The sequence below is a fragment of the Ictidomys tridecemlineatus genome, chromosome 12 (assembly GCF_052094955.1).
Source record: "Ictidomys tridecemlineatus isolate mIctTri1 chromosome 12, mIctTri1.hap1, whole genome shotgun sequence".
In the NCBI taxonomy this organism is placed as follows: Eukaryota; Metazoa; Chordata; class Mammalia; order Rodentia; family Sciuridae; genus Ictidomys; species Ictidomys tridecemlineatus.
Window position 1 is genome coordinate 113795859 of NC_135488.1, and position 24744 is coordinate 113820602.

General features: G+C 41.3%; 1 protein-coding gene across 1 annotated transcript in view; it reads left to right on the forward strand.

Annotated features, from left to right (window-relative positions):
- Positions 1-24744, forward strand: part of Nol10 (nucleolar protein 10) — an 83464-nt gene that overhangs the window by 19272 nt on the left and 39448 nt on the right. Inside the window, exons 10-13 of the mRNA XM_005327357.5 lie at positions 1773-1851; positions 3453-3602; positions 6329-6395; positions 10865-10917. Coding sequence (XP_005327414.1) covers positions 1773-1851; positions 3453-3602; positions 6329-6395; positions 10865-10917 — 349 coding nt within the window. The remainder of the gene's footprint in view (positions 1-1772; positions 1852-3452; positions 3603-6328; positions 6396-10864; positions 10918-24744) is intronic.

Here is a 24744-nt window from a genome sequence, read left to right on the forward strand (position 1 = left end):
TTGGCCTCAAATTTCTAGGCTCTAGCAACCCTCTTGCCTCAGTCTCCTTAGTAGCCGGGACTACAGATATGGCTGCCACAGCTTGCTTTCTTGTTACTAATTTTAAAGTGTTAGAAAGAGCCAGAGGACATTGATTAAATAAAGCTTGGTAGAAATAATAGCAAATACATATTACTGGGCATTATTCTAAGTTCTTTCTATATAGAACAATAGTTTTTTGATCTAGTTGCTGTTATTGAATTTATAGATGAAAAGCATCCATCAATGGCATGTTTACTGTTCAGCCTTTTAAGAATTGTTTCAGAAGCATACTTAACAGGGAAGGATGCTTCAAGTATATGGTGCAGTGGGAAAGTAAATCACAGTTGCCTGTAGAATTTTTTCACATTTGTGTAAGAAGAACAATGAACATGTGTACAACCAGAAGAAAAAAATATGGAGGTATACAAAAATGTTAAAAGTAGTTTTCTTACTGATTCAGTTTTAGGTGTTTTTGTTTTTGTTTTTTAATTGCTAGAATTTATTTTTTTCCTACAAACCTTGTAAGCCACCACTTCCATTATTTAACAAGTTCTGGAAGGTAGAGTCCATACAGAAAGAAAGAAAAAAGTGTAAATATGCATGGGGCGGCAGGAGATCATTATTTGCAGGAGAAATTGTTGTCTGCCTGAGAAGCCCAACAGAATCAACTGAAAACCTGTGAGAATTAATTAATATGAAAGATAAATAAATTGGTTACAAAGTAAGTGAACAAAGATCAGTGACTTTGGTGTTCATCAGCAATATACTGTTTCATATAATGGACCAAAGTTCTCATTCACCACAAAAATTGCAAAATACAATAATTCTGTAGTACTTTTTATGAAGACAATGGCAAAATTTTAATGAGAAACAAAGTTTGAGTAAGTAGAAAAAAAAGTATTAGTGTGCTAAAGAATTTTCCAAGGTTCACTTTGAAGAGGAGGCAAAGCCTCAGGCTTCCTTCTGATAACCACTTCCACGGCGGTTCCAGGCTGAGGCTCCGGGTGGCAGAAGAGGCAAAGCTGTTGCTCAGTGCCAGCAGCCTGATGGACCTGGGCCAAGGACACTCAGACATGGAAAGCAGGAATGCTTGTCCATTTCTGAGTCGTGTCTGTCACTATTTGCACTTGGATAATTGCTTTTTGTGCAGAAATTCCCGGTTGGTGGGTAAGAAGTGCATTGTAGAGATGTCTTTGATACTCTTAGAGATCCTAGGGTCCTTATTTGGAGATAATCTTTTGTTTTACCTGCATGTAGCAAATTATGAAATGAAAATATGTATACCCAAATCAAAAATAAAATTGTTTTCTCCTTAAGTAAAAAACAGATTTTTTTCTGAGAATACCTTATCATGGTTTAATTAAAATGGAAGGTTAATATAGATTGCATTTGTATGTAAAATGTATTTCAAATTTTGATTATAAAAGTGTGGCTGCACTTACCCTCCAAACAAAAGGCTAGAAATTCCCCATTAGAATTTTTTTGGTACTGGGATTGAACTGGGAGGTACTCTTATCACTGAATTTCATCCCCATTTCTTTTTATTTTTTGAGAAAGGGTCTGGGTAAGTTTCTAACGCTGGCCTTGAACTTGCTATCCTCTTGCCTCAGCCTCCTGAGTTGCTGGGGTTATAGGTGTGCACCACTGTGTCCAGCTCCCTATTAGATTTGAAGTGAAGTTTAGCAATGACTTTGTTACTTAGAAAGAGGTTTGACAGTATATTCATGGAACATGAATATTTTGCCTTTCAGGATAAACAGTTTACCAACCATCTCTGCTTTGAAATTTAATGGTGCTTTGACCATGGCAGTTGGAACATCTACAGGGCAGGTAAATAATGTTTAAGTTGAAATGTCATATGGAAGTTGGTCTTTCAGAAGCATGTGTCAGGAGAATCATACTGTGGGAACACAGAATGGGACATTAAAGTTTGGCCTGAGTGATGAGGGTACTCCAGAATGCTGGATTCTTCTAATACCTGAGGAAAGCTTGACTTAACCAAGCATGATGCACATGTTTGTAATTCCAGCTACTCAGGAGACTGAGGCAGGATGATCACAAGTTTAAGGCCAGCCTGGGTAACTTAGTGAGACCCCATCTCAAAAACTTAAAAGGGATGTGGGATTTTGTGCATGTATGATTTTGTCAAAATGAACCCAGCTAGCATGTACAAACAATGCTCTAATTTAAAAAAAAAAAAAAGGTGTGTGTGTGGGGGGGAGGAGGCTGGTGGGGTGTGGTTCACTGGTAGAATACTTGTCTACCATGCATGAGACCCCGAGTTTAATCCCCAATACTACAAAACAAAACAGAAGAAGAAATATTTCCCCTGTGCGTTGTCTGAGTACTGTGGAGTTAGAGATAACAGTGGGGTGGGCACAGGCACTTCCTCCCATATTCTTCTGTTGGTGCGTTGTAATTGTACATAATGGTGGAATTTGCTGTCCCATGCATGTCTGTCAGAACCTGCACACAATGTAACACTGTAATTTGGCCAGGAGGGCCCAGGGGTTTTCTTGGTGGGGGTTTGGAATGGCATTTTCCATTAAATTTCAAAGCAGAGATCTGTGGTCAAGAAATGGAAATATAGAATTTTGCCCAGCTCCTATTCTTGGAAATTCATAGTGGGTTTAAACACATGTCAAAGGACCTGAGAATTCCTGCAAATAGGAAATGTGGTCAGGAGATACTTTCAAGATTTGTGTATGCAAGGGACCTTTTGGTCACATAGCACTGTTAGCCATATCCCTTGCAGTGAGACCCTCAGAACCTCCATCAGCAGGGCTACTCTGAGGTCTGTCTTTCCTTGAAGGCAGAGCCCACATGCTTGGAAGTTTTCTTTAAGTCCACAAGAGACCTGAAACCCACCTTTAATAGATACTGCCTCTATCATCCTGTGCTAGAGGGGGCCTGTCACTCAGGACTGAGATTCTACCTTCCCTAGGCCCCCTTGCCTCTAACAACAGGGGTTAGAAGAGATTTTCCTGCTACCGAAGTTGTGCCATGCTGCCACTGTCAGCCTTAACCTCCCAGGCCTGTTTCATTATGTCTTTCATTCACACATCAATTACGATAGCAGCAGTTGGACATAGTAGGCCCTCATTGTGTATATTTGTTGAATTAACAAATGAAAAAAATAATTATGGACTTCCAGTTATTTCTTTCTTAGTATAGATCAGAAGTTTTCAAGCTTAGTTTATGTAAAAAATGACTCTCAGTTTTGAATTCATAAACTATACATTCTAACGGTAATTTAAAAGACTTCACTAGATTATTGCTGGTAATGTTAGGACTCTGAGTAAGGGTGTTGATTGTGTTCATGAAAAGGTAATGAAACAAACAAATGGCTATCATTCTAACTTCCATATGTTTCTTTCTAAGGTAAACGGTTTAGTTTGTTGCAACAGAAGTAACTTGTTTTTTTCTTTCAGGTTTTATTATATGATCTTCGTTCTGATAAGCCACTGCTAGTTAAAGATCACCAGTATGGTCTACCCATTAAGTCAGTTCATTTCCAGGAGTCATTAGATCTGATTTTGTCTGCAGACTCTCGAATTATCAAAATGTGGAATAAGAACTCAGTATGTATTTTTTTGTTGGAATTACTCCCGTTTTTATTTGTGTGTGTTCCCAATGCTCTTGTACTCCCATTGCCTCTTTTGAATGATGTGGGTTCCTGAGCAGGAGATTATGAGGATCCACTCGGGAGCCCTAGGAGGAGGCCAGGTGCTTATGTGATGTCTGTGCTTAAGAAGAGCAGTCGTGCTTGCACCTTCTCCTGAGGTTTTCCAGGGTTGCTAGTCCTGGGGTGCATTTTTGATGTTGAATTAGGTGGATAGAAAGCCATTGTTTTAAAAAGTCTATACCTGAGATCCTAAGCCTTTGTCACCACCCAGGGAAGGTTCTTCATGGACCATGAGTTATCTTTCCATGTCAGTGTTATTGTAAATCCCAGTTTTATACGTTTCCCACCTTGAACAGGTGGATTTTTAGAGGCGGCACCTTTATAACGATTTTTAACAATATTTTTCTTAAAAAATAATATTTTCTCTTGAATATTTTGATATCCCTTCCCTTGGTTCTTAGTGTTATTTAAAAAATAATAAAATCCAGTATTACTGGCTTTAACCCCCTTCTGCTTTTTTCATTTTATTTATTTATTTAATTTTACTTAAAGAAATTATTTTTAGTTATAGGTGGACACAATATCTTTGTTTTATTTTTATATGGTGCTGAGGACCGAACCCAGAGCCTCACACATGTGAGGCAAGCACTTTCCCTCTGAGCCACAGTCCCAGCCCCTGCTTTTTTCATTTTAAATATTAGAAGGTAAGTTTATCAAGTAAGTCAGGAAAAAAATGTATTCAGTCTATTAGTTTTTTTTGCATTTAATTAATTAGAAACTTATAATCTTAAATTTATTTTTTAAAATAACATAATAACCGCAAAATAGCATCTGTAGTTTAAAAAATAAATTATCCCTGAGATGAGGGTGAGTGGAAGGCCCACGGCCTCTGCATTAATCACACAGAGGTAGCTGCTGGTCTCACAGGAAGCTGCAGAGCTCAGCCCTGTCATCTTGTTCCCTTGTCTCTAGTTTTCAGACCATTTCTTTGGTTTTTTTAAGTTCCACTTTTTGACTCCTGAAGTGTTGAACTTACTTACCTTTTTTCCCCCTCTGCATTTGCTCTGGAAGTTTAGAGCTGTTCTTAGGGGGTTTTGCCTCTTGAGCCCTAGTTCTGTGAGTTCCTTGTGACTCTTGAAGTGACTCAGGGACAATTACCCTGATAAGTGCCCAGGAATCAGTTGAGCTGTGTGCACTGTGGGCTTTGAGTTTGCAGGAGGTTTGCTTTCTCAGGAAGATTCAGCATGTCTTAGATCAGGATTTTCTCTGCTGCTTTTCTGGCAGTCCAAACTTCTTCAGTGTTAAAAACACTATTCTTGCAGTAGGGTAGCATCCAGGGACTCAGGACGCTAAGGCAGGAGGATTGCAAGTTCAAAGTCAACCTCAGCAATTTAGCCAGACTCTGTCTCAAAAATAAAAAACAAAAAGGACTGGGACTGTCTCTCAGTGGTAAAGAGCCCCTGAATGAATGAATGAAAGAAAACACTTTTTTAATTACTACAAATGCATATGTTTTTATTTTAAGAAATCCATACATACTGATGCTGAGGAAGTTACTTTGGCCTGGCTTCTGTCCTACCTAAAGGCAGCAGCTTATCAATTTAGATATTAGCGTGTGTTCCCCAGACTCTTCAGCTGTGTCAAGTTTCCCACAGTATGGATTTCTGTAACTGTGGTACCCCTTCTTTTTCTATTATAGTTTCCTTTCCCTTCCTTTCTTTCCACTTCCTTTTTATCTTAGGAACCTGGAAAGGAAGAGAGAGAGAGCTGTGTGAGTGTCACTGTTGGCTGCTGATGTTCACGGAGCTTGAAGTGACCCCCTTGCCTGGCTGAAGTGCCACTCCCTCCCACCCTGGGGACTCGTGTGGCCAGATATTGGTCTTCTAGTAAAAACGAATAGCTGCAAGAGCTGGCAGAGCTCTTCAGCATCGCAACTTAAAACTTCAAACCGTCACACTGTAATTGCTACAGTAAATTTTACTTTGGCCTTTTTTGTTTCTTATGACTAAATACTTCCTCTTGACTGACTCCCAGGTTGCTTGGCTTTGCGTGACTTGCCTGCCTTGTTTATCTTTCTCATTGCCCTTCTCCACACCCACCTTCTTCTGTCAGTTTTTTCTTTTACTTTCCTCCTTTTTTAAATATAGCACACTACCTCACATTTAAAATAGGAATATTTTGGCCTTATCTACATAATAACTCAGGCCTTATGTATTTGTAGACTTCTTTTGTATTTCACATCCATTGTCTTGGTCCCCTGTGCCCTGAATTTGAAGTGTAGGACTGGCAGATGTCCTCATTTACCATGGTGGCTGTTCTCCTCTGGGTTCTTTGAGTACAAATTAAGTTGGGAATATGTCACAAATTTTTTGTAAAGTTGATGTGCAATCTATTTTATACTTTACCCCTTTTCAACATATAGGTATCATCTTTAAAACCCTGGGGCTTTTTTGGACAAGTCACCTCTCCAATTTGGGCTTCAATTTCTTCATCTCTAAAATGAGAACATTTATAAATTAATACACAAATTCTCTAAGATTTTTTTAAATATAGATTTCTTCAGTTAGGTTGTTTTATTTATGTAGCAGCAGGTGGTTGAGTTACATCTCCATTTTCTTTATGTGACATTGCTAAAAATTATCTTTAACTATTTAAATAATCCTTCTTTGCTTACTGTTTTAGGGGAAAATATTTACTTCCTTGGAACCAGAACATGACCTTAATGATGTTTGCCTGTATCCCAACTCAGGTATGTATAATGTAGCACACAATGTTTGGTGAGACAAATGTTGGCTTTACATTTTTTAGCTTTAAACTAATTTTACTTCTTAAGATAGAGTTTGACTTGTATTGGGTATTTTATTTGGAAGAATAAAGAACAGGAAGTGATATGCATGATTCAGAAGAAGGTACTTTTAATGACTCAGTCCTCATCCCACCTAGCTATTAGTAGAAACTAGTAACAATATTTAGGTAGGCGGCAGGTGAAATGCTATTTTGGTGTGCTCCTTAACTCTTTTATGTGATTAGTAATAGTGGGTGGAAATTGAGGTTAGAGATTGGAGGAGGCTAGAATTGCCTAATAATACACATATGGCTCGTGAAGCCATGGGGTTTGGGTTTGTTCTCTGTTGTGTGCCGTTCAGAAAACAATATGATAGATTTCCATGTTGAACAATACATTCAAGGCAATGTGAAGACTTTGGGGGTATGAGAGAAGAATGAGAACAGTTTCTACTCTTGAAGTGGTATATTCCAGGTGTGAGCACACACAAATAATTCTAATGCAGGTATACATAGCAGAGCACAAAGAGTTCTGTCATGTATGTGTGGACACGCGTTAGAGGGAACACTTTCTACCCAGAGTACTAAGAGAAGAGCCTTAGAGGAGATTTTGTTTGGCATTGAGTTTGGTGCAGTGAGTGAGGTTGAATTAGAGGGAGACGGGGTCGGTGATCCACTGAGGGATTGTATACAATCTGTGAAAGAATAACAAGGAGGATGGGGCCCCTAGGGCCTCTGTGGGGATGGGAGACTTCACACCTGAGTTGTGGTGACTCTGGGAGGACTTGAGGTGGGAACAGGTGGAGAAGGTCTAGAAGTGACATACTGAGTGACTTGGAGTCTGTCTGTCATCAGAGCACTTGTTTTGGTAAAGGGTGGATTGATTTAAAACTAAAATGACAGGAAGTGGTGCTTGGAGTTGAGACAGGGAGGACAGGTGAGCCAGCAAGTGGAGAGAAAGTTTATGGGTTCTTTTCTAACATTTGAGTGTAGGTGGTATTGGGACAATGGGAGTGCCTGGTGAGTCTCAAACCTGGTGGCCCATCAAAGTCACCTGGAGAGCTTTTCAGCTGCAGAGCCTTTGTGTCTTCTAGTTGTACTGACTGATAGGGCCCAGAAATGTGTTCTTAACATCCTTCCCAGGTGTCTCATGCACCAAGCTCTGCATCGGCCGCAGACCTTCACCAAAGAGCTGCATCTGGTGCACTGTAGCAACTATTCAGAGATGAACAGGTATGCAGAGAGAAAGTTTTGAGGCATGTAAATAGAGATTATCTCAGAAGAAGCAATAGTGAGTAAGATCACCAAAGAGGAATGTTTGGAGTGAGACAGGAGGATTGTTTAGAGAGAGAAGGAGCCAGCAGAGAAAACATCATAGGAGTGGACAAGTAACCCTGGACAAACTAAAATTTTTGAAGCTCAGAAGAACTTTAGGCATGAGAGTTTCAGTAAGCATTGATCAGAAAGTGTAGGTATCACAGAGGTTGGAACAGGAAAGGAAGAACTGAGACTTAATTGAATCCTATGATACTGTCAATCTGGATACTGGATGCTGTAATATAAATTTATTATTTTTATAACCCTACGTATTCAATGACCCACAGTCTTTCTTTCCTTCTTTTTTTGGTGGAGCGGGTATTGGGGATTGAACCCAAGGGCGCTTTACCACTGAGCTACATTCCCAGTGCTTTTTATTTTTTAATTTTGAGACAGAATCTTACTAAGTTTAGGGTTTTGCTAAGTTGCTGAGGCTGGCCTCAAAAACTTGTGATCCTCCTGTCTTAGTCTCCCAAATTTTGGGATTATAGCTATGTGCCACTATGCACCTGACTTTTTCTTTTTGTCCGTTTTTTTCTTACCTCTTAGATCAAAGCAATTGGATAATTTGCCAGGACTGGTTACCCTGCTGATGTGTGGCAGGGCTTTGGTTAGGATCTTTCTGAAATGGGCTTATCCTGGTTAACACGTTAAGAGAGAGAGATGTAGCTAGCGATCTTGTTATTTGCATTTCCCCTGTGAGAGTTTGAAGGCTCTTATACAGTGGGAAGGTAGTTGCATCCTGGAGAGTTCAGAAATACGTTGCAGGTGAAAATGCTGCAACCCTAGTTGGGTTATTGAAGTGATGGGGGCTGTGGGTTGGAAAGATAGCTTGGTGGTAAAGCACTTGCCTGGCCTCTGCGAGGTCCTGAATTCAGTTCCCAGTACTGCAAAATAAAATAAAGGATCTGGGCTCAGTGTGAAGTGAATGAAGCAGGTGAGCTGAGATTAGGACAGGGGCGAGGAGTGGGATTGGCTGGAGAGGGAGTGACAGTCTGAAGAGTGGCAGAGAGTAGTGAGAGAACCTCACTCCAGATCATTCCCCCATCTCTTTTTCCCTTTTCCATGACATTGACCTTTCTAAGATCAGGCCAGCAGTCTTGTAGAGCGTCCCCCTCCTGGACATGTATGATTGATTCTCAAGATGTTGTTTAACTAGTTCCTCCAACTCTGTTTTTATCTAAAATGACAGGGAGGTCTAAAAGCTGAAGTTTAGGTTTAAATATTTTGATGAAAATGATGCAAGACTGCTACAGGCTGAGGTCAGTCTGCAGCTAGCTGACCGTCTCCGAATTGGTAAGGATGAGGCTGGTTCGCTTGTTAGCGGGAATCTCTATTACCAAGTATGGTTTTCTTAGATTTTTAGAAGTGACATTTTGGACAGAGGAACATTGTATTGTCAGATAACTTACAAGAGTCATCAGACATAAACCAGCTGGCCCAATCATTGCTGGGCTCTGTGCGACGGCAGGTGCGGGCAGATGAGTCCCTCACCTCTTCTCAGTGGCTTGCGCCTGAGCGTGGTTGATTCACAGGCTTTGCTTTTTCTTGCTTTGCCTGCCACACCTTTCGCCCTCCGCGCCACTCCATATGTTTTATGCTTAATCACTATGAGCTTAATCATATTTTTGAAAAGCTAAAACCTCCTTGTTTCTTTATCTGCTCACTTACTCATTTTGGAGTAATTAAAGCCTAATCATGGTGATTGTTTTGGAATGTTTTTCTAGTAGTAAGGTGCTCAGGATATTGAGAAATGATTCTGCCTTTCTGGTTCTTTTTACCGCCTCGCTCGCTCTTCTTGCTTATTCAGCCCTCTGTGCGGTTCTCATGTGTCAAGCAGCTGCTCTGTGCAGGTCAGGGCACTTACAGAGGCAGTGGGTATTGATGTGCATCAAATTCATGACACAGGAAGCTTAGAAAGCTTACGTGTGTCTGAGTCCCGTCTTGACCTCTGGAAGAAGGATCATTGATTTGAGAAACCATTGGCAGAGACAAAAGATGGGCTTTGGGCTCAAGAAAGACCTACTTCAGGGTTAATAATTACACCAATATCCCAGCCTCAGCTTTCTTGCCTTCTTTACAGGGCTGTTGGAGACCACGCATGCTATTAAACGTAAAGTAGCTTTTTATCCTACAGCAGCGTCCTCTGAACTCATGGAAGTCATGTGCTCACTTCAGTCAGGAGTTACACAGGGGGAGCCCATCCCTGCTGTCCCTGTGGTGCAGTTTTGTTCTCAGAGCCTGAGCTGTTCAAGGCACTGCTTCTATGCTTCTCAAGTGTTTCTGGTAAAGGACTAGATGATGTTTCTTTTTTAGAGAGTTGTGTATTTGCTAAGATACTCTATGTGAGAGTGCTCAGTATATTATCCTGGACCAGCCCAGTGTTTGCTGAGTTCAGTTTTAGAGTGCAGCGGTCTGGAACTGAGGCTACGAGGAGGCTCAGCAGGTGTGTCTCACCACATTGGGGAGCTGCCCCCCAGAAAACTTGGGAGGTGAGGGATGTGTTGAAAGGTAGAAGAGAAAAGATAACAAAACTGAGACATCTGAATACCCTGGTATCAAATAGTCTAGAGCCAAAGAATAATGGCTCTTTAGGTAGTCACTGCTACTAGTGTTACGGAGAGTCATTTACGGAATTCCAGAAAACTGGCCTTCCTTCAGTCGTGCTTGCTGACAGTGCTGAGCCCTCAGAGACTAAACTAATCATTCTTTCTAATTTACAGAAAGAAGTTTTTCTTAATTCCTCATTATTACTCTAATAAAATAGTACACCAAACTACCTTTAATTCATCTGTTTGAAACTGAGCATTTTGCTAAACTTGGTGTAACTCTAAGCACCTCATGGTGAGAACTTGTTGTGAATTTAGCTAGGATAGCCTGGTGTTTCCCAGATGGGGAAGTTGCCGTTCTGAAGATTGAGGTCCTTTGTCGAGGAGAGGCAGCAGCTGAAGCCAGGACCTGCTCCAGGGGAGCCTGGCTTCCAGGCGTGGTGCTTCTGCTGGACGCTGCACAGTGAGCGCTGCAGGCCTTTTGGAATGAGACCCTGAGTAGAGAAGGGTACTGCCCCTGGTGTTTACTTCCCCGTGTGTTTACTTTCCCCCGTGTGTTTATTTTTAGGAATGCTTTTCACTGCCAATGAAACCCCCAAGATGGGCATCTATTACATTCCGGTAAGAAATACAAGTCAGAGTTATAATATCAACAAGGCGAGTGAAGGGGTCAGTTTTGAACAGGTGTGTGGGGACTGGGCTTTGTGTGGCTGTGTCAGTGACGCACAACAGACTCACTCGTGGGTTGAGTTTGCCTCCTGAAACGGGTCAAGTCCAGACACTCTTACGGGAAACTGTTTTATATCGTGTTAAAGTAGACATTCTAAGTATTTATCCTTTAGAGTTATTCTTAGTTTCAAGCATTTCAGAATCTTAAACTTTAGCTGTTGATCAAAAGACCTAAATCTGGAAGCCTGAACTTGTCCTGTCATACCAGCGCAGTTTGTGTCTAAAAGAAGCTAGACCCATCCGAGGTCAACATGGCCCTTGATAATCTGCCCTGATTCTTTCCTCCTTAAAGCATTCTTCTTTTATGCCAGAACCTTCCCCACTTTACCTCTTAGTTTATAGTGAAAAGAAACATAGAGGAATGTCATTTCCAAAGCAAAAGGATACAGAGTATAAAGTTGGGTTATTAAATTACTGAGATTTGGGGGGAAGAAAAATGGGGGGATTTGCAGATCAGAACTTGAGGGAGGTGAGCTCTCCATGACCTCTTTCACCTCCATTGATGAAATTACTTTCTATTTATGATGGTTCTTTTGAAGTAGCTCAACTATGTGAAGTATTCCGCCTGACACTTGAGTTGCTGTGGTCTCAGAAAACCAATGTTGAAAGCACTTTGTGATACTTCTTTTGATTGGTAATGAAATGAAGGCCACTCATATTGGAGCCTTTGGGTTTACCTATGTTCCTTTCTCCTGGGCTCAGCGGCTTCCATATTCCCATCAGTTGACCTACCTTTCCTTGTGTTGGTTGTTGAACAAGTGTATGTTGGTTGCATCAGCTGCATGTCAGGCACAGTACTGTGTGTTGGCAGTGTGACAGTGCCCAGGAGAGACGTGGAGAGACTCAAGGTTGGTTATGTGGGCCAGATGGAGGGGTGGGTTGAGTGGGATGTAGAAAGGGCTGGAATCTTGGCAGGAGAGGGAGTGGTGAGTTCAGTGCTCAGGGAGAAGAGCCAGGTGAGGAAGAGTCTCATGGCCAGGTATAGGAACAAGGGTCCGGAGTGCTGGCAGCGTCCTCACAGAGAGTGATAGGATCAGATGTGTGTTTTAGAAAGGTTACTTTGGCTGCCACGAGGAGAATGGGTTGGACAGGAGCGGGCTGGGGTGATCTACAGGAGGACAAGAGTGCCTGCCCGGCTGTGCCAGGCCTCCCTTTTTAGTGCTAAGATAATTTGGAAAAAGAAGTCCAACCTGGCAGGCAGTCATTTCAGAGGGTTCGTAATCCTTGAAGTGTCCAGTGGTGTATCTCAGAGGTGTTCAGTGGGTAAGACTTGTGTAGATCACAAGAAATGCCTCCCCTCAGCCCAGGGTTACCTCATTTTCTCCCCATTTCTGCCCCTTTGGGGAGCCGTGGGAAGAGGCAGAACACACCAGCTTGAGGTAAGTCAGGGAAGACAGCTATGTTCATCCTCCTCCAAAGAGAGCTTACCATGTTCTCATCTTTGCTTCATCTTAGGTCTCTTCCCCATGTCAAAAATGGACTAGCAGGAAGGTGAAGGCAAGGCTTTTTCCTCCTCAGAAGGGGCTGAGCAGGCCAGATCCACCTGTATGGGGTGGAGATGGGCTTTGGAGACTGGCAGTAAGCCCTCCATGAAGACATGTGAAGCTGGGGCAGTGGGGTGGAAACGGAAGGGCTCTTGAGGCTATAGGATAGACTTGATGATCATTTGGTGTGAGGCAAAGGAAGAGGAAAGTATCAAGGACGACACCCCAGTTTCTGCTTGGGCAAATGTGTGGATGCTGAGGTCATCCCCAGGCCATGAAAGGTGGAAGAATATCAGAAATTGTTTTTCTTTGATATTTTTGCATTTTATTTTATTTTATTTTATTTTTTTTCATTTTCTTTTTTTTTTTATTGTTGGTCGTTCAAAACATTACATAGTTCTTAATACATCATATTTCACAGTTTGATTCAAGCGGGTTATGAACTCCCAACTTTACCCCATATACAGATTGCTGTATCACATCAGTTACCCTTCCATTGATTGACATATTGCCTTTCTAGTGTCTGATGTATTCTGCTGTCTGTCCTATTCTCTACTATCCCCCCTCCCCTCCCCTCCCCTCCCCTTTTCTCTCTCTACCCCTTCTACTGTAAATCATTTCTTCCATTTATATTATCTTGTCTTACCCCTCCTTTCCTCTTATATATCATTTTGTATAACCCTGAGGATCACCTTCCATTTCCATGCGATTTCCCTTCTCACTCCCTTTCCCTCCCACCTCTCATCCCTGTTTAATGTAAATCTTCTTCTCAAGCTCTTCGTCCCTACCCTGTCCTTGTTTACTCCCCTTATATCAAAGGGGTCATTTGGTATTTGTTTTTTAAAGATTGACTAGCTTCACTTAGCATAATCTGCTCTAATGCCATCCATTTCCCTCCAAATTCTATGATTTTGTCATTTTTTAATGCAGAGTAATACTCCATTGTGTATAAATGCCACATTTTTTTTATCCATTCATCTATTGAAGGGCATCTAGGCTGATTCCATAATCTTGCTATAGTGAATTGTGCTGCTATGAACATCGATGTAGCAGTGTCCCTGTAGCATGCTCTTATTAGGTCTTTAGGGAATAGACCGAGAAGGGGAATAGCTGGGTCAAATGGTGGTTCCATTCCCAGCTTTCCAAGAAATCTCCATACTGCTTTCCAAATTGGCTGCACCTATTTTTGCATTTTATAAAATGACCTTTTGTAGAAATAGACACAGCTTTTTTGATTTGCAAGCAGTCTGTGCATTTTTCTATTCTCAGTGCTTTAAAAGTATATGGAAAGCAGTATGGAGATTTCTTGGAAAATTGGGAATGGAACCACCATTTGACCCAGCTGTCCTTCTCCTTGGTCTTTACCCAAAGGACTTAAAAACAGCACACTGCAGGGACACAGCCACATCAATGTTTAATAGCAGCACAATTCACACACAATTCACAATAGCTAACATGGAACTAACCTAGATGCCCTTCAGTAGATGAATGGATAAAAAAAATGTGGCATATATGCACAATGGAATATATTACTCAGCAATAAAAGAGATTAAAATCATGGCTTTTGCAGGTAAATGGATGGAGTTAGAGAAGATAATGCTAAGTGAAGTTAGCCAATCCCAAAAAACTAAGTGCCAAATGTTTTCTCTGATATAAGGAGACTGATTCATAGTGAAGGGAGCATGGGAGGAATAGATGAACTCTAGATAGGGCAGAGGGGGGGTGGGGAAGGAAAGGGGCGTGGAGTTAGAAATGATGGTGGAATGTGAGGGACATTATTATTATCCAAAGTACATGTATGAAGACATGTGAATATACTTTGTATACAACCAGAGATATGAAAAATTATGCTCTATATGTGTAATAAGAATTGTAATGCATTCTGTCATAAAAATATTAATTAATTAAATTAATTTTAAAAGTACAAAAATCATCCCGATACTGCTATCACTACTAGTAATACTTGGATGTTATACTACTGTTAATATTTGAATGTATTGTCTTTCAATTTAGATTTATAATGTTACACATGTGAAATTGTATTTACTATACAAATTTGTATCTGGGTTCCTTAAGTTAACCTTAGAAATATAGTGCCAAGGTATTAAAATTACCAAAAGCATTTTTAGTTACCTCCATTATATTTCATTGCTTGGCTTGTGACGTATATGTTATGTTAGAACTGTAGGAGACTTCTGATTTCTTTTTTTTTTTTTTTTAAAGAGAGAGTGAGAGAGGAGAGAGAGAGAGAGAGAGAGAATTTTTAATGTTTTATTCTTTAGTTATCTGCAGACACAACATCTTTGTTTGTATGTGGTGCTGAGGATCGAACCCGGGCCGCACGCATGTCAGGCGAGCGCGCTACCACTTGAGCCACATCCCCAGCCCGAGACTTCTGATTTCCTGGGTCTGTTTCTTTGGGTTCTTGTTGCTGTTCCAAGTGATGGAAACTTGAAGCAGCAGGAATGAGAGGAACTGGTAATAGCCAGGTGGTGAGAAACTGCTCTCTAGATCAATGTGACATAGGACTCTTTAGTTTCAGCTTCATAACAGGAAGCTGTGACAAAAGTCCAGCGCCCTCGCCTGCTGCCTGTGCGTGTGGCTCAGTTCCTGCAAAGTCGAGTGCTGTGTGCAGCTTGCACTGCCATGCTCCCTCCTGACCAGGCCTCTGTCCTGCTGCCCCTGCATGTTTTATAGCAGCACTTGTCTTTGCTTGGAACCTGCTCTTTGTAATACTCCATCAAAGTGCAGGGAGCCCAGGGGTCTGAAAGGCTGCCATTTTTCATAAGATTTTATCAGACTCACAGAGCTGATATTTGGCTTGAAGTTTCATCTAAGGCCTAAGGAACCAGAGAAGTGTGTGTTTAAGACATTGTGCCAAGTGTAGGCAGTCTGGACCAATTTGTATTAATGTCTTATAAATCAGGCATGAAATACTCTCCACCCCACTTTTGGGCCATGTAAAAATGAAGACAGCTCAATGTACTTTCAGCCTGTTCAGTTTTGCCTTTCTGATACCATCTTTCTTGAATACCTGAAGTCTTTGTAGATTAAGGCAGTTCCTGATTTATACTACCTGCTGCCACTTCAGTAGCTAAGTAGCTAACTAGTCCTGGGCAACCAAATGGTTTTTTTTTAGCACTTGTCCCATTTTCTGAGTGACCTCCTTTTTTCCTTCAGAGGTGGGACTCTGAGGTGCTGTTTGCTTGCTTGCTTCAGAGTCTAACTCATTTTCAGCTCCAGAGACTAATGCCAGGATATTTTGTTTTCCTCTAAAATTTAATTTAATCTCAGCTTAGTGTGTCATAACGGACACCTTTGGCAGCTATGTAGACTCCAGGGAATCCAGTCCCCTGTGGCACCCACCCCCAAACCCAGCCCTGAGGTTGATACTGTTGCTGTAGAAATGTTTGCAAGTTCCAAGCCTCTGATGCACATTAGCTTCTGCAGCTGCTGGGCACTTGGTCATTGGGTGTCTGCTTGCTTGGTAATGTGGATGTGTAAAAGGAAAATGTATTATTAATTGTTTTGAAAGCTCTTTGATTTAGAAGAACAAAAAGGATTGAGTTAGCAAAGCGTGTAAGTTTCTGGTTTTGTTCTAAACATATAAATTTAAGCTGCTATAAAGATCATATGCAGTGTCACTGCACCCAGGTTTTATACTGGCTGTTAGGTATTTATTTTAAAACTTTTTCTTAGGAAAAACTTGTATATTATATCTGCTAAAATGTTTTATTTATAATGAATCAACAAAACATAATGATTGATTATTTTAGCATTTACTATTTAATTTAAAACTTGGAAAGTACTTTTGGAACCAAAGTCCCTGCATATGGGGCAGAATTAGAAACAGGAAGTATGATATCTAACCTACACTAGTGCTTTTGTTTCTAGTATGAAATGGTCCTTGAATTCCTCCAGCATAATTCATAAAACACCCCAAACTCTCTCTTGAAAATAGAGCAGACTGAGTGTGGAAAAAGATGAAGTCTTGGGAAACACTTGCTTACCTTAATTTTTAACTACACAGAGCTGGGGTGCGGCTCAGTGATAGAGTGCTCCCCTTGCATGCATGAGGCCCTGGGCCGAATCCCCAGAACTTCAAAACACCACCCCCCCCCCACACACACACAACCCTTCTGGAGACATGCAAAGCTAAAGGCAGTGCACAGCACATGCTGGACAGTGTTGAAGGTGGCAGGGAGCAATAGCTTAAGAGCATCTGGAAGCCATTTGTAGACAGGTGACTGAGAAATGTTGTGGTAAATATATGGATAATTGCAGTCTCGAACATTTTTTGTTGTTGCTTAACAAAGAAACAAAACTAGGTGTTGGGATTTGTTTGTTTTTTAATCAGTATTTTTTCTCTGAGTACTTTTGTGCCAAAAGCAAGTTTGGGTACAAACGATTTTAACTGCCCTGTATGTAGTGAATTGAATTTGTTTAGTTGTAAACTCAGTCACTATGTCAGATTGTCTCTTTGTGGCTAGTTTTTGGACATATCTGTGGGATCCTCTTTATAGATGACATCTTTTTCAAGTCCAGTATTTAAAATATTCGTGTTCTGGCATACTGTGGTGTACATTTCCTGAAGGCTAAGAACACAGCCTCACTCTTTAACTTTTAAAGCAGATGTCACTTTGCCAGCCATCCAAATTAAATGTTGGTTTAGTTTAATATTAGGTTTGACAATATCTTGAAATTAAGTATCTGAAAATCCTAGGTGGATAACTTCTCTGCTCTTTTTTCCTATTTTTATTTTGGATTTTGCTATATTATGAAGTAAATATGGGAGGCCAGCATTTCAGCAAGGATGCACTGAGCACTGTGCCCTGGGAATGTGCTGGTGAGTTAGTCTATCCCTTGCCCTTGTGAGCTCACAGTATGGGAGGGGCCAGCAGACATACAGCTAGGTGCTAAGAAAAAGGATGCTGGGGCTCAGTGGCCAAGGAAAATGCTTAGGGCAGTCCAGGGTCAAGTACTTAATATCAGTTTTTTTTAAGGTAGATATTTTATCATTTTCCTTCTTACATAGATATTGTATATAGGTATTATATATGTGTATATTTTTTCCATTCTTTGAAATTTAAGACCAAGGACTCAGTCTTCTATCTAATAATGATACACACCTAGGGAAAATGGTAAATGACACTATTTGGAAATTTTGGAGCACAGCAGAGTGAGTAGTGGCCAACAGTGCAGTTTTGCTTTTCCAAGACAGTTGATCAGTTGGAACAGCCAGCCAGGCTCTCTTTCCTCACTGACATATCTCATATGCCTATTGCTCTACTTTATGTCCACGGTTGACCAGGCCTCTGTGCCTCTTAGCAGCACAGATTAACCAGACTCTTTCCTAGAAAAATATGAAAGGAGAATATGGAAGCAAGGGCTTTTGTTGTAGCTTTTCTGGAATTTGTGAAAAGTTGCCTTTACTTGCAGGGCACAATAGACTTACCTGTTTAAAAGAATGGAAACAATACCTGTCACTTTTCTTCCTGTGCTTTCCAAGGGAGTGCTAGAAGTGCTGTGTGTGTGTTCCTCCTTAAAATTTGGGTGAAGGCTGTGGCTCGTGCCTGTAATCCCAGCAACTCAGGAGGCTGAGGCAGGAGGATCACAAACTCAAGGTTAGCCTCAGAAACTTAGTGAGACCCTGTCTTAGCAAATAAAAAGGACTGGGGATATGGCTCAGAGGTAAAGTACCCCTGGGTTCCCCAATACATTAAAAAAAAAGGATTTGAGTTCAAATGTGAGTTCAAATGATGGGTTCTATCGATCCCTGCCCTCTCAAAGCCAACCGTGGCTCATGCATGTTTGCTCATAAGATACTGTGCAGAGCGCCCAGGTGAGTGGTCTTATTGGCCTGCTGGTGTATGTTGAAATGGCTCTGAGTACATAGGTGTCCATGTAAAATCCTAAAAATTTCTACCTAAAAATGTTCATTTAAGCAGATAGATGTTAGACATGGTGACAGAAGTAATTTTGTTAGAAGTTACTGTTTTATAGTTTATTAACAACATATTCTCTTGAAGTTGTACCAGATGCAAAGAAAACTATCCCTGAGGAATTGACCAGTATACAAAGAATATCCAAGACAGAGCGTAAATTAGACACATAGGAAAGGGAAGCTTTTGAAGCGTAGAACATTAGAATTGGAAAGGATCTTTGAGGTCCCCTAAGCCAGGATTCAAGTTGTTGGTTCAGGGTCAGATGACAAGTTGGTGGCAGAACTGGATCTAGGAGGCATTTCCTTACTCTGCATCACAGTGAAGAACTTAGATACTGGAATTAGTTGGACCAGAGCTTGAAAACCACCTTTGCCACTTAGAAATTTTGTAACTTTAAATGAGTTCTTAATTCTCTCTGAACCCTAGTTTCTTGGACAGGGAGAGAGGGAGAGCAGGAACACACACTTACACTCTCTAGGGGTTTGAATGATGAGGCCACCTGTGCCTTTCCATGGACATATTATGTCTTGAGAGGGGAGAGCAACTGCCATGTGCTATCAGTCTCCTGTGCCTGCTGTGTCTCCAGTGGTGCTAGTTATGCATCCTATGGGGAGCGCACTGAGAAAGCAGTTCTCTTGTTCTTTCTAGTGTTCTGTGCTGAGGTGAGGAATACTGTTTTAAAAGGCTGTTATTTCCCAGCGCATGGTGATGCCACCTTGAGTGTGCTCTTGGTAACTTGCAACGCAGGATTTTTTTTTTGGTGTGACATGGTCACAGGATGAAAGTTATTCATTGTATCTGGTGTCACTCCAACACCAGAGGAACTATTCCAAAGGGATTCTCAAGTTTATTTTAATTGTATTCCATTTAGTCCTTCTGCTTGATTTAGAACCCGATTTCTATAAGAGGTTAAACCAATGAAATTGAACTTGAGAAACATTAAATACAATGGGTAGAGTAGGAGAAGGGGAAAGATTCACAACATAAGTTAGCAATGGGTGAAATGGGCCTTAGGAGCAACATGTTAATTACAAAAAAGAGAGAGATGTAGGGGTTTTTCTTGCCAGCAACCTGTACTGATGAGATGAGCTGGGATCAGAAGAGCTGGCTGCAACATTAAGCTAAGAAAACAGTGAGAAAGCATAGGACACAGAGGATAGGACAGCTCCGTGACCTTAAGGTCAGCTTCCATGCTAGAAGACAAGAGAGTGTGCCCCCGGAACCTCTTTATTTTTATGGGGGGAGGTGGGGAGACACACAAAGGAGTTTCCATAGAATATTCTTCACAAATAAGGCAGGGGATAAGGTTTCAAAGCAGGGGTAATGCCCAAGTCCAGAGCTGAAGCAGACTTCTTTGTGGAGCGAAGGTGAAGGCCACTTACTTCGAACAGCAAGTCGCATGCGATGCCAGACACTCACTTTACACAAGGCTGAGAGGGGATGCTTAGCTCCTGGGCAGGTGGCCTCCCACAGGCTTTGGTCTTAAGCCCAGGGTATAATATTAAGTAGGATTTGGCAACAGTCCCTCCCGTGAATGGGGTGGAAAAGGACAAAATGCTACCCAGGCTGTCCTGGTTGTTGTGAGTTGAAGAAAGCTCAGCCAAGAGTTGTGTTATCACAGGATGTAGGGAAAAAATAAAATCCTGAAAGAAAGGCGCTGTAGTGAGTTGGAGTGAACGCTGGGGCATTGGGCGAAGAGGTTTTCTATTACTGAATCTCTAGGAAGAGCTATTGGACCAGGGCCAGGGAAACACTCGCCTCTCAGAGCTACTTACAGGAAGAAAAGTCAGTCTGAGTGAAAAACATGATTCACTTTAAACTGAGTTCAGAGATGCATATTTTTTAGATGTCTTGATTCATAATAATGCAAGGGGACATATGCTTCATTTTATGATCCAAGAAAGGGATGTTTTATGTAAAATCAAACCTGTAGGAAAGATCTGGAAGGACAAGACACCTTATGGAAGGTAAAAGATCTAATTTTATGGAGAAAAAATGTGGGGTACTTACCAGCAAACCCAGCAGGTTAGATTCCAAACTCGAAACATTTTTCACTCGCTTTTCCTGATTAACAGAAAGGGAAATGTATTGCTTTTTAGTGTTTTTCCATACTAACCCAAGTTCACAATAAACCTGTCATAATGGAATTTTATGTATGAAATTGCTATGTAAGGCAGTGCTGCTCTGTCTGGGGTTTTTCACTTACATATTCATGATTGTGGAATGGGAAGTAAGGCACAGAGGCCAGGTGGCTGTGCACATGCTATTGCAGTGCAGACAAGTTGTTTGCAACTTTACAGAGGGGAAATGGGGCTTCCTATGTAATCTAAACACTCTCAGCCAGTAACAGTATCTATGGCATTTTTTCCAACAAAGGAAATCCTCTCCATTTCCCATCACAATTATTGGGGCACAAGAATGGTAAATATACAGAGAGCACTAATGTGTGAAAATCAGGAAGTAATCTTCTGAGCATCCTGTCACATATTCTAAAGTTTATTTCATTTCTGAGTGGACAAAAATTCATGTAATTTTCATATGGAAATATTTGATGTACATATGGCATATCGTATTATGTTAGTTTAATATATCAAATGATAATTTTTTTTTGCTTTATTAAACAGGTGAATGTCTAGCTGTCCATTATCTTGAAAATAACTGACGACCTCCTGTTCATTCACTGGTTTGAATCTATTAGTGGCAGAGGCCTGGCTTCTAGCCTCTGACTTTTCCTCTCCCTTTGTGCTCCCTTAGCTCTTCTTGTTTTAGATAAGATAGATTGGGAAGTAAACTCCAGATTCCATTGTCCTGATGGTGTGGCCAGTCAGGTGGCAGGGATAGAATATTGTGCTCACGTAGTGATTGGTTTTTGCATATGAGAATCATGTGGCACTCTCTTTGATTAATATGCCCATTACCTATTTTTTGTTTTATTCCATTAACAATAGAAAGCAGGTAACTGGGCATGGTGGCACACATCTGTAATTCCAGCTACTTGGGAGGCTGAGGGAGGAGGATTGCATTTGTAGCCAGCCTTGTCAACTTAGACTGTCTCAAAAGGCTGGGGATATAGATCAGTGGTAGAGCACCCATGGGTTCAATTTCCAGTACCACAAAAAAACGGGGGGAAGTGGGGGCAGCAAGGCAGATTATACAGATAGGCAAGACATTTACGCCCTGTTCTTTGAAAATATCCAGATTGTATAGAAAATAATAAAGTCTGAGGACTTGCAGTGCCTTTACTTTGATTCAGTGTTCTCAGATTCTAAGAAAGTTTGCCTGCTGAGACCACTGCTGGGCGACCACTGCTGGGCGCAGCCCCTGTCGCAGCAGCAGCTTTGTGCCCCAGGTGCCTGGACTGCTGCAAACGCTCATTAAGTCCGTGCTGGTTTGAGGAAATGAAAATACTGTTAACACTTTATTTTTATAATTTTTTTTTTATGAAAAAGTTTCAAATATACATAAAAGTGACAGGAAGTGTGTGGAACCCTTCATCTGCCCATCCCATTGCCTCTCTATTCAGCTCTCCTACATGCTTGTTTTGGTATTGGAAGTGAGCTTGACCTTACTAGCGCTTCTAGAAGGAAGTTGTTGAAATTGATAAAATGGGAATAAATGCTTGATCTTTATGTGGGTACATATCTTCAGCTAGGCTTATTTATGTATTTACCTTCTTGAGAAAGAGGACAGTATTCTTGGGTGGGCAAAAATTATATATGAATGTTTGTAGTGCAGCATACTGAAAGGAGGGTTAGATCTACCTACCCATGCTTCTTGTATATCTGCACATGATGACGACATCCCTTCATTTAGTCAACTGCAAAACCTTTGTTCACAGCACAGTTGAGTAGATCGTAGAGTTTTTATGCACCCCCCCCCACGGGGAGGCGGCCAATACCTCATTAGGGGGTTCTTATTCCTGCCAAGGAGGTATAAGCCACCTAAGAAATTAAGGTCTAGAATAATTAGTGAAGAACAAAAGACAAAGTTGGAAATATAGTTTCAAAAAGGTGAATCCCCTGATAGGCCAACAGGAAATGGCTCCCCTGGTTTATTTAAGGGGGTACATCAAAGGCAGGGATAAGGTTTCAGGATGGAATCTTGCTTTGGGAAGTCTTGCAGTCAGCAGGTTGATTGACATCTTAGGTCATACTCATCTTAGAGGGGCTATGCGGCTACAGCAGGTCACCCCATCCCCAGTGCTGTGTGGGACCTTTGGCAGAGCTGAGGGGGAAGTTCACCTGCATCAGGTGGTCTAACCTTGTGGGGGTACCACGGGACATGCCTAGTGCCAGACCTATCCCCTCACTGGCTGTGATGTCGATAGTCCACATAGAGCCCACAGATGGATCTCTACACCCACCCCCCATCAACATTCTACAATAGAATGCTATGTCTGGTATACTTGGTGAACCTAGATTAGCACATCATTTTGCTCCAAGTCCACAGCCTGTGCGTTCTGTGATTTTGACAGTGTGTAGACACATATCCACCATTATAGTATTATTCAGCATCATTGCCCTACCTGGTCAGCCCACACATACACCCAGGTGTCCCTGACCTTTTGCTATTTCCCTGATTGTGCCTTTTCCAGAATGTCATAAGTTGAAATCATAGTATGTGGTCTTCTCAGATGGGCTTCTTTTACTTAGTATCATGCAAAAGCCTCTTCCCTGACTTTTTGTAACTTAAAGGCTTGTTTCTTTCTTTCTGTTGTATGGATGCACCAGTTTGTTTACCACTCACCTATTGAAGGCCTGCTTGCTAGCTTCTAGTGTAAGCAGTAGACATAGAGCTGCTCTAAACACTCAGGTGCAAGTTTTTGTGTCCACATAAGTTTTCTCCTCTTTTGGGTAAGTAGTCAAGGAGCCTGCTTGCTAGATCGTATGGTAGTATTATGTTTCTTGTGAGAAACTGCCAAACTGGCTTCCAAAATGTCTGTACCATTTTGTATTTCTTCTGGCAGCACATGAGAGTTCCTATTGGTCCGTATCCTTGCTGATAGTTGATGTCCTCAGTGTTTTGCATTTTGGCCATTCTGGTAGGTGTAGAGTGGTATTTCAGTGTTGTTTCAATCTGTAGGCATCATTTATTTTTAAATTGATCATTTAAAAAAATGCTGTTGTCTTTGTGGGCTTGGTGATAGCCTATGTTAATTAGTTAACAACTTTGGTCTTTGGAGGGACTGGGTCATTCATTACATGGGCAACTTGGTGGGCATCTTTCATTTGCCTGCACTAAGGCCTGGGGTATCAACGACATTTTAATGTGCACCTTGCTGCCTAGGCACTTATGATCTAGTAAAGGAGCAGACAGCGCAGGTGGTGTGGGACTTGAATATACACGCTCTTACAAGAGCGCATAAGAAAGTCACCTTCCCTTAAGTAGGAGGGCTAGAGGAAGTAGTAAGGTTTGGATTGAATTTTAAAGGACATTTTGGAATTGGACAATAAAGGTGGGAAGAACTGTGGTAGAATTGAAGAGACCATTCTCTACACCGGAAATTAAAATGAGACAGATCAACCTTAATCAGTTCAGTCTGTTTACTAGAAACTTGGGTCTTTCAGGGGGTGGTGAGGGCAAGAGATAGTACTGGAGAAGTATCAGGGCTCAAATCTCTGCCTTTTGTGCCATGTTGAAATTTTTACTTTTGATTTTAGTAGAGCAGCATACCTTTGGAAGGTTTTATTATGGGGGTGTGAAATCATATGTATTCATTAGATTATTCACCTGTGGCTAACTTTGGAAGAAGATGGTAGGAGAACACATCAGAATTGATTAGGACAAGCAGTGAGAGAGAAAAAGAGGTATTGAGGAAGGACCTTGGTAGTGTTTGTTGATTCACTGAGATGGTAAGTGAGGAGGAGGGGAATTTAAAGGCTACAGTGGCACCATTCACAGAGATGAGGTAGAGCAGTTGCTACACTTGGTTTTGGAAATGTTAAATTGTCAAGTTCTCTGTCCTTTTGAGAGAGTTAAACTGCTTTCTGGGAGGGAATTGTCCTCATTTTTCTGATTTATCTACATGGAAAGATGAAAGGTTATGAGTTAGGTTCTTGACTTCTCTGGAGAAAAGAAAATCATCTTTATTATCTGAACTCTGAAGGTCTCATCTCATTAATAACATAAGTACTGATCCTGATGTTCACTGATGGCCTTAGTTCCAAGTCATGGCATGGGTCTCTGCTTTTTACCAGGAGTATTTGAAAGGGTGTTTCAGATTGGCAGTGTAGCAGTTTGTCAACTTGCCCTCTATGTCTGTACCTGTGGTACCCATGCCTGAATCCTTT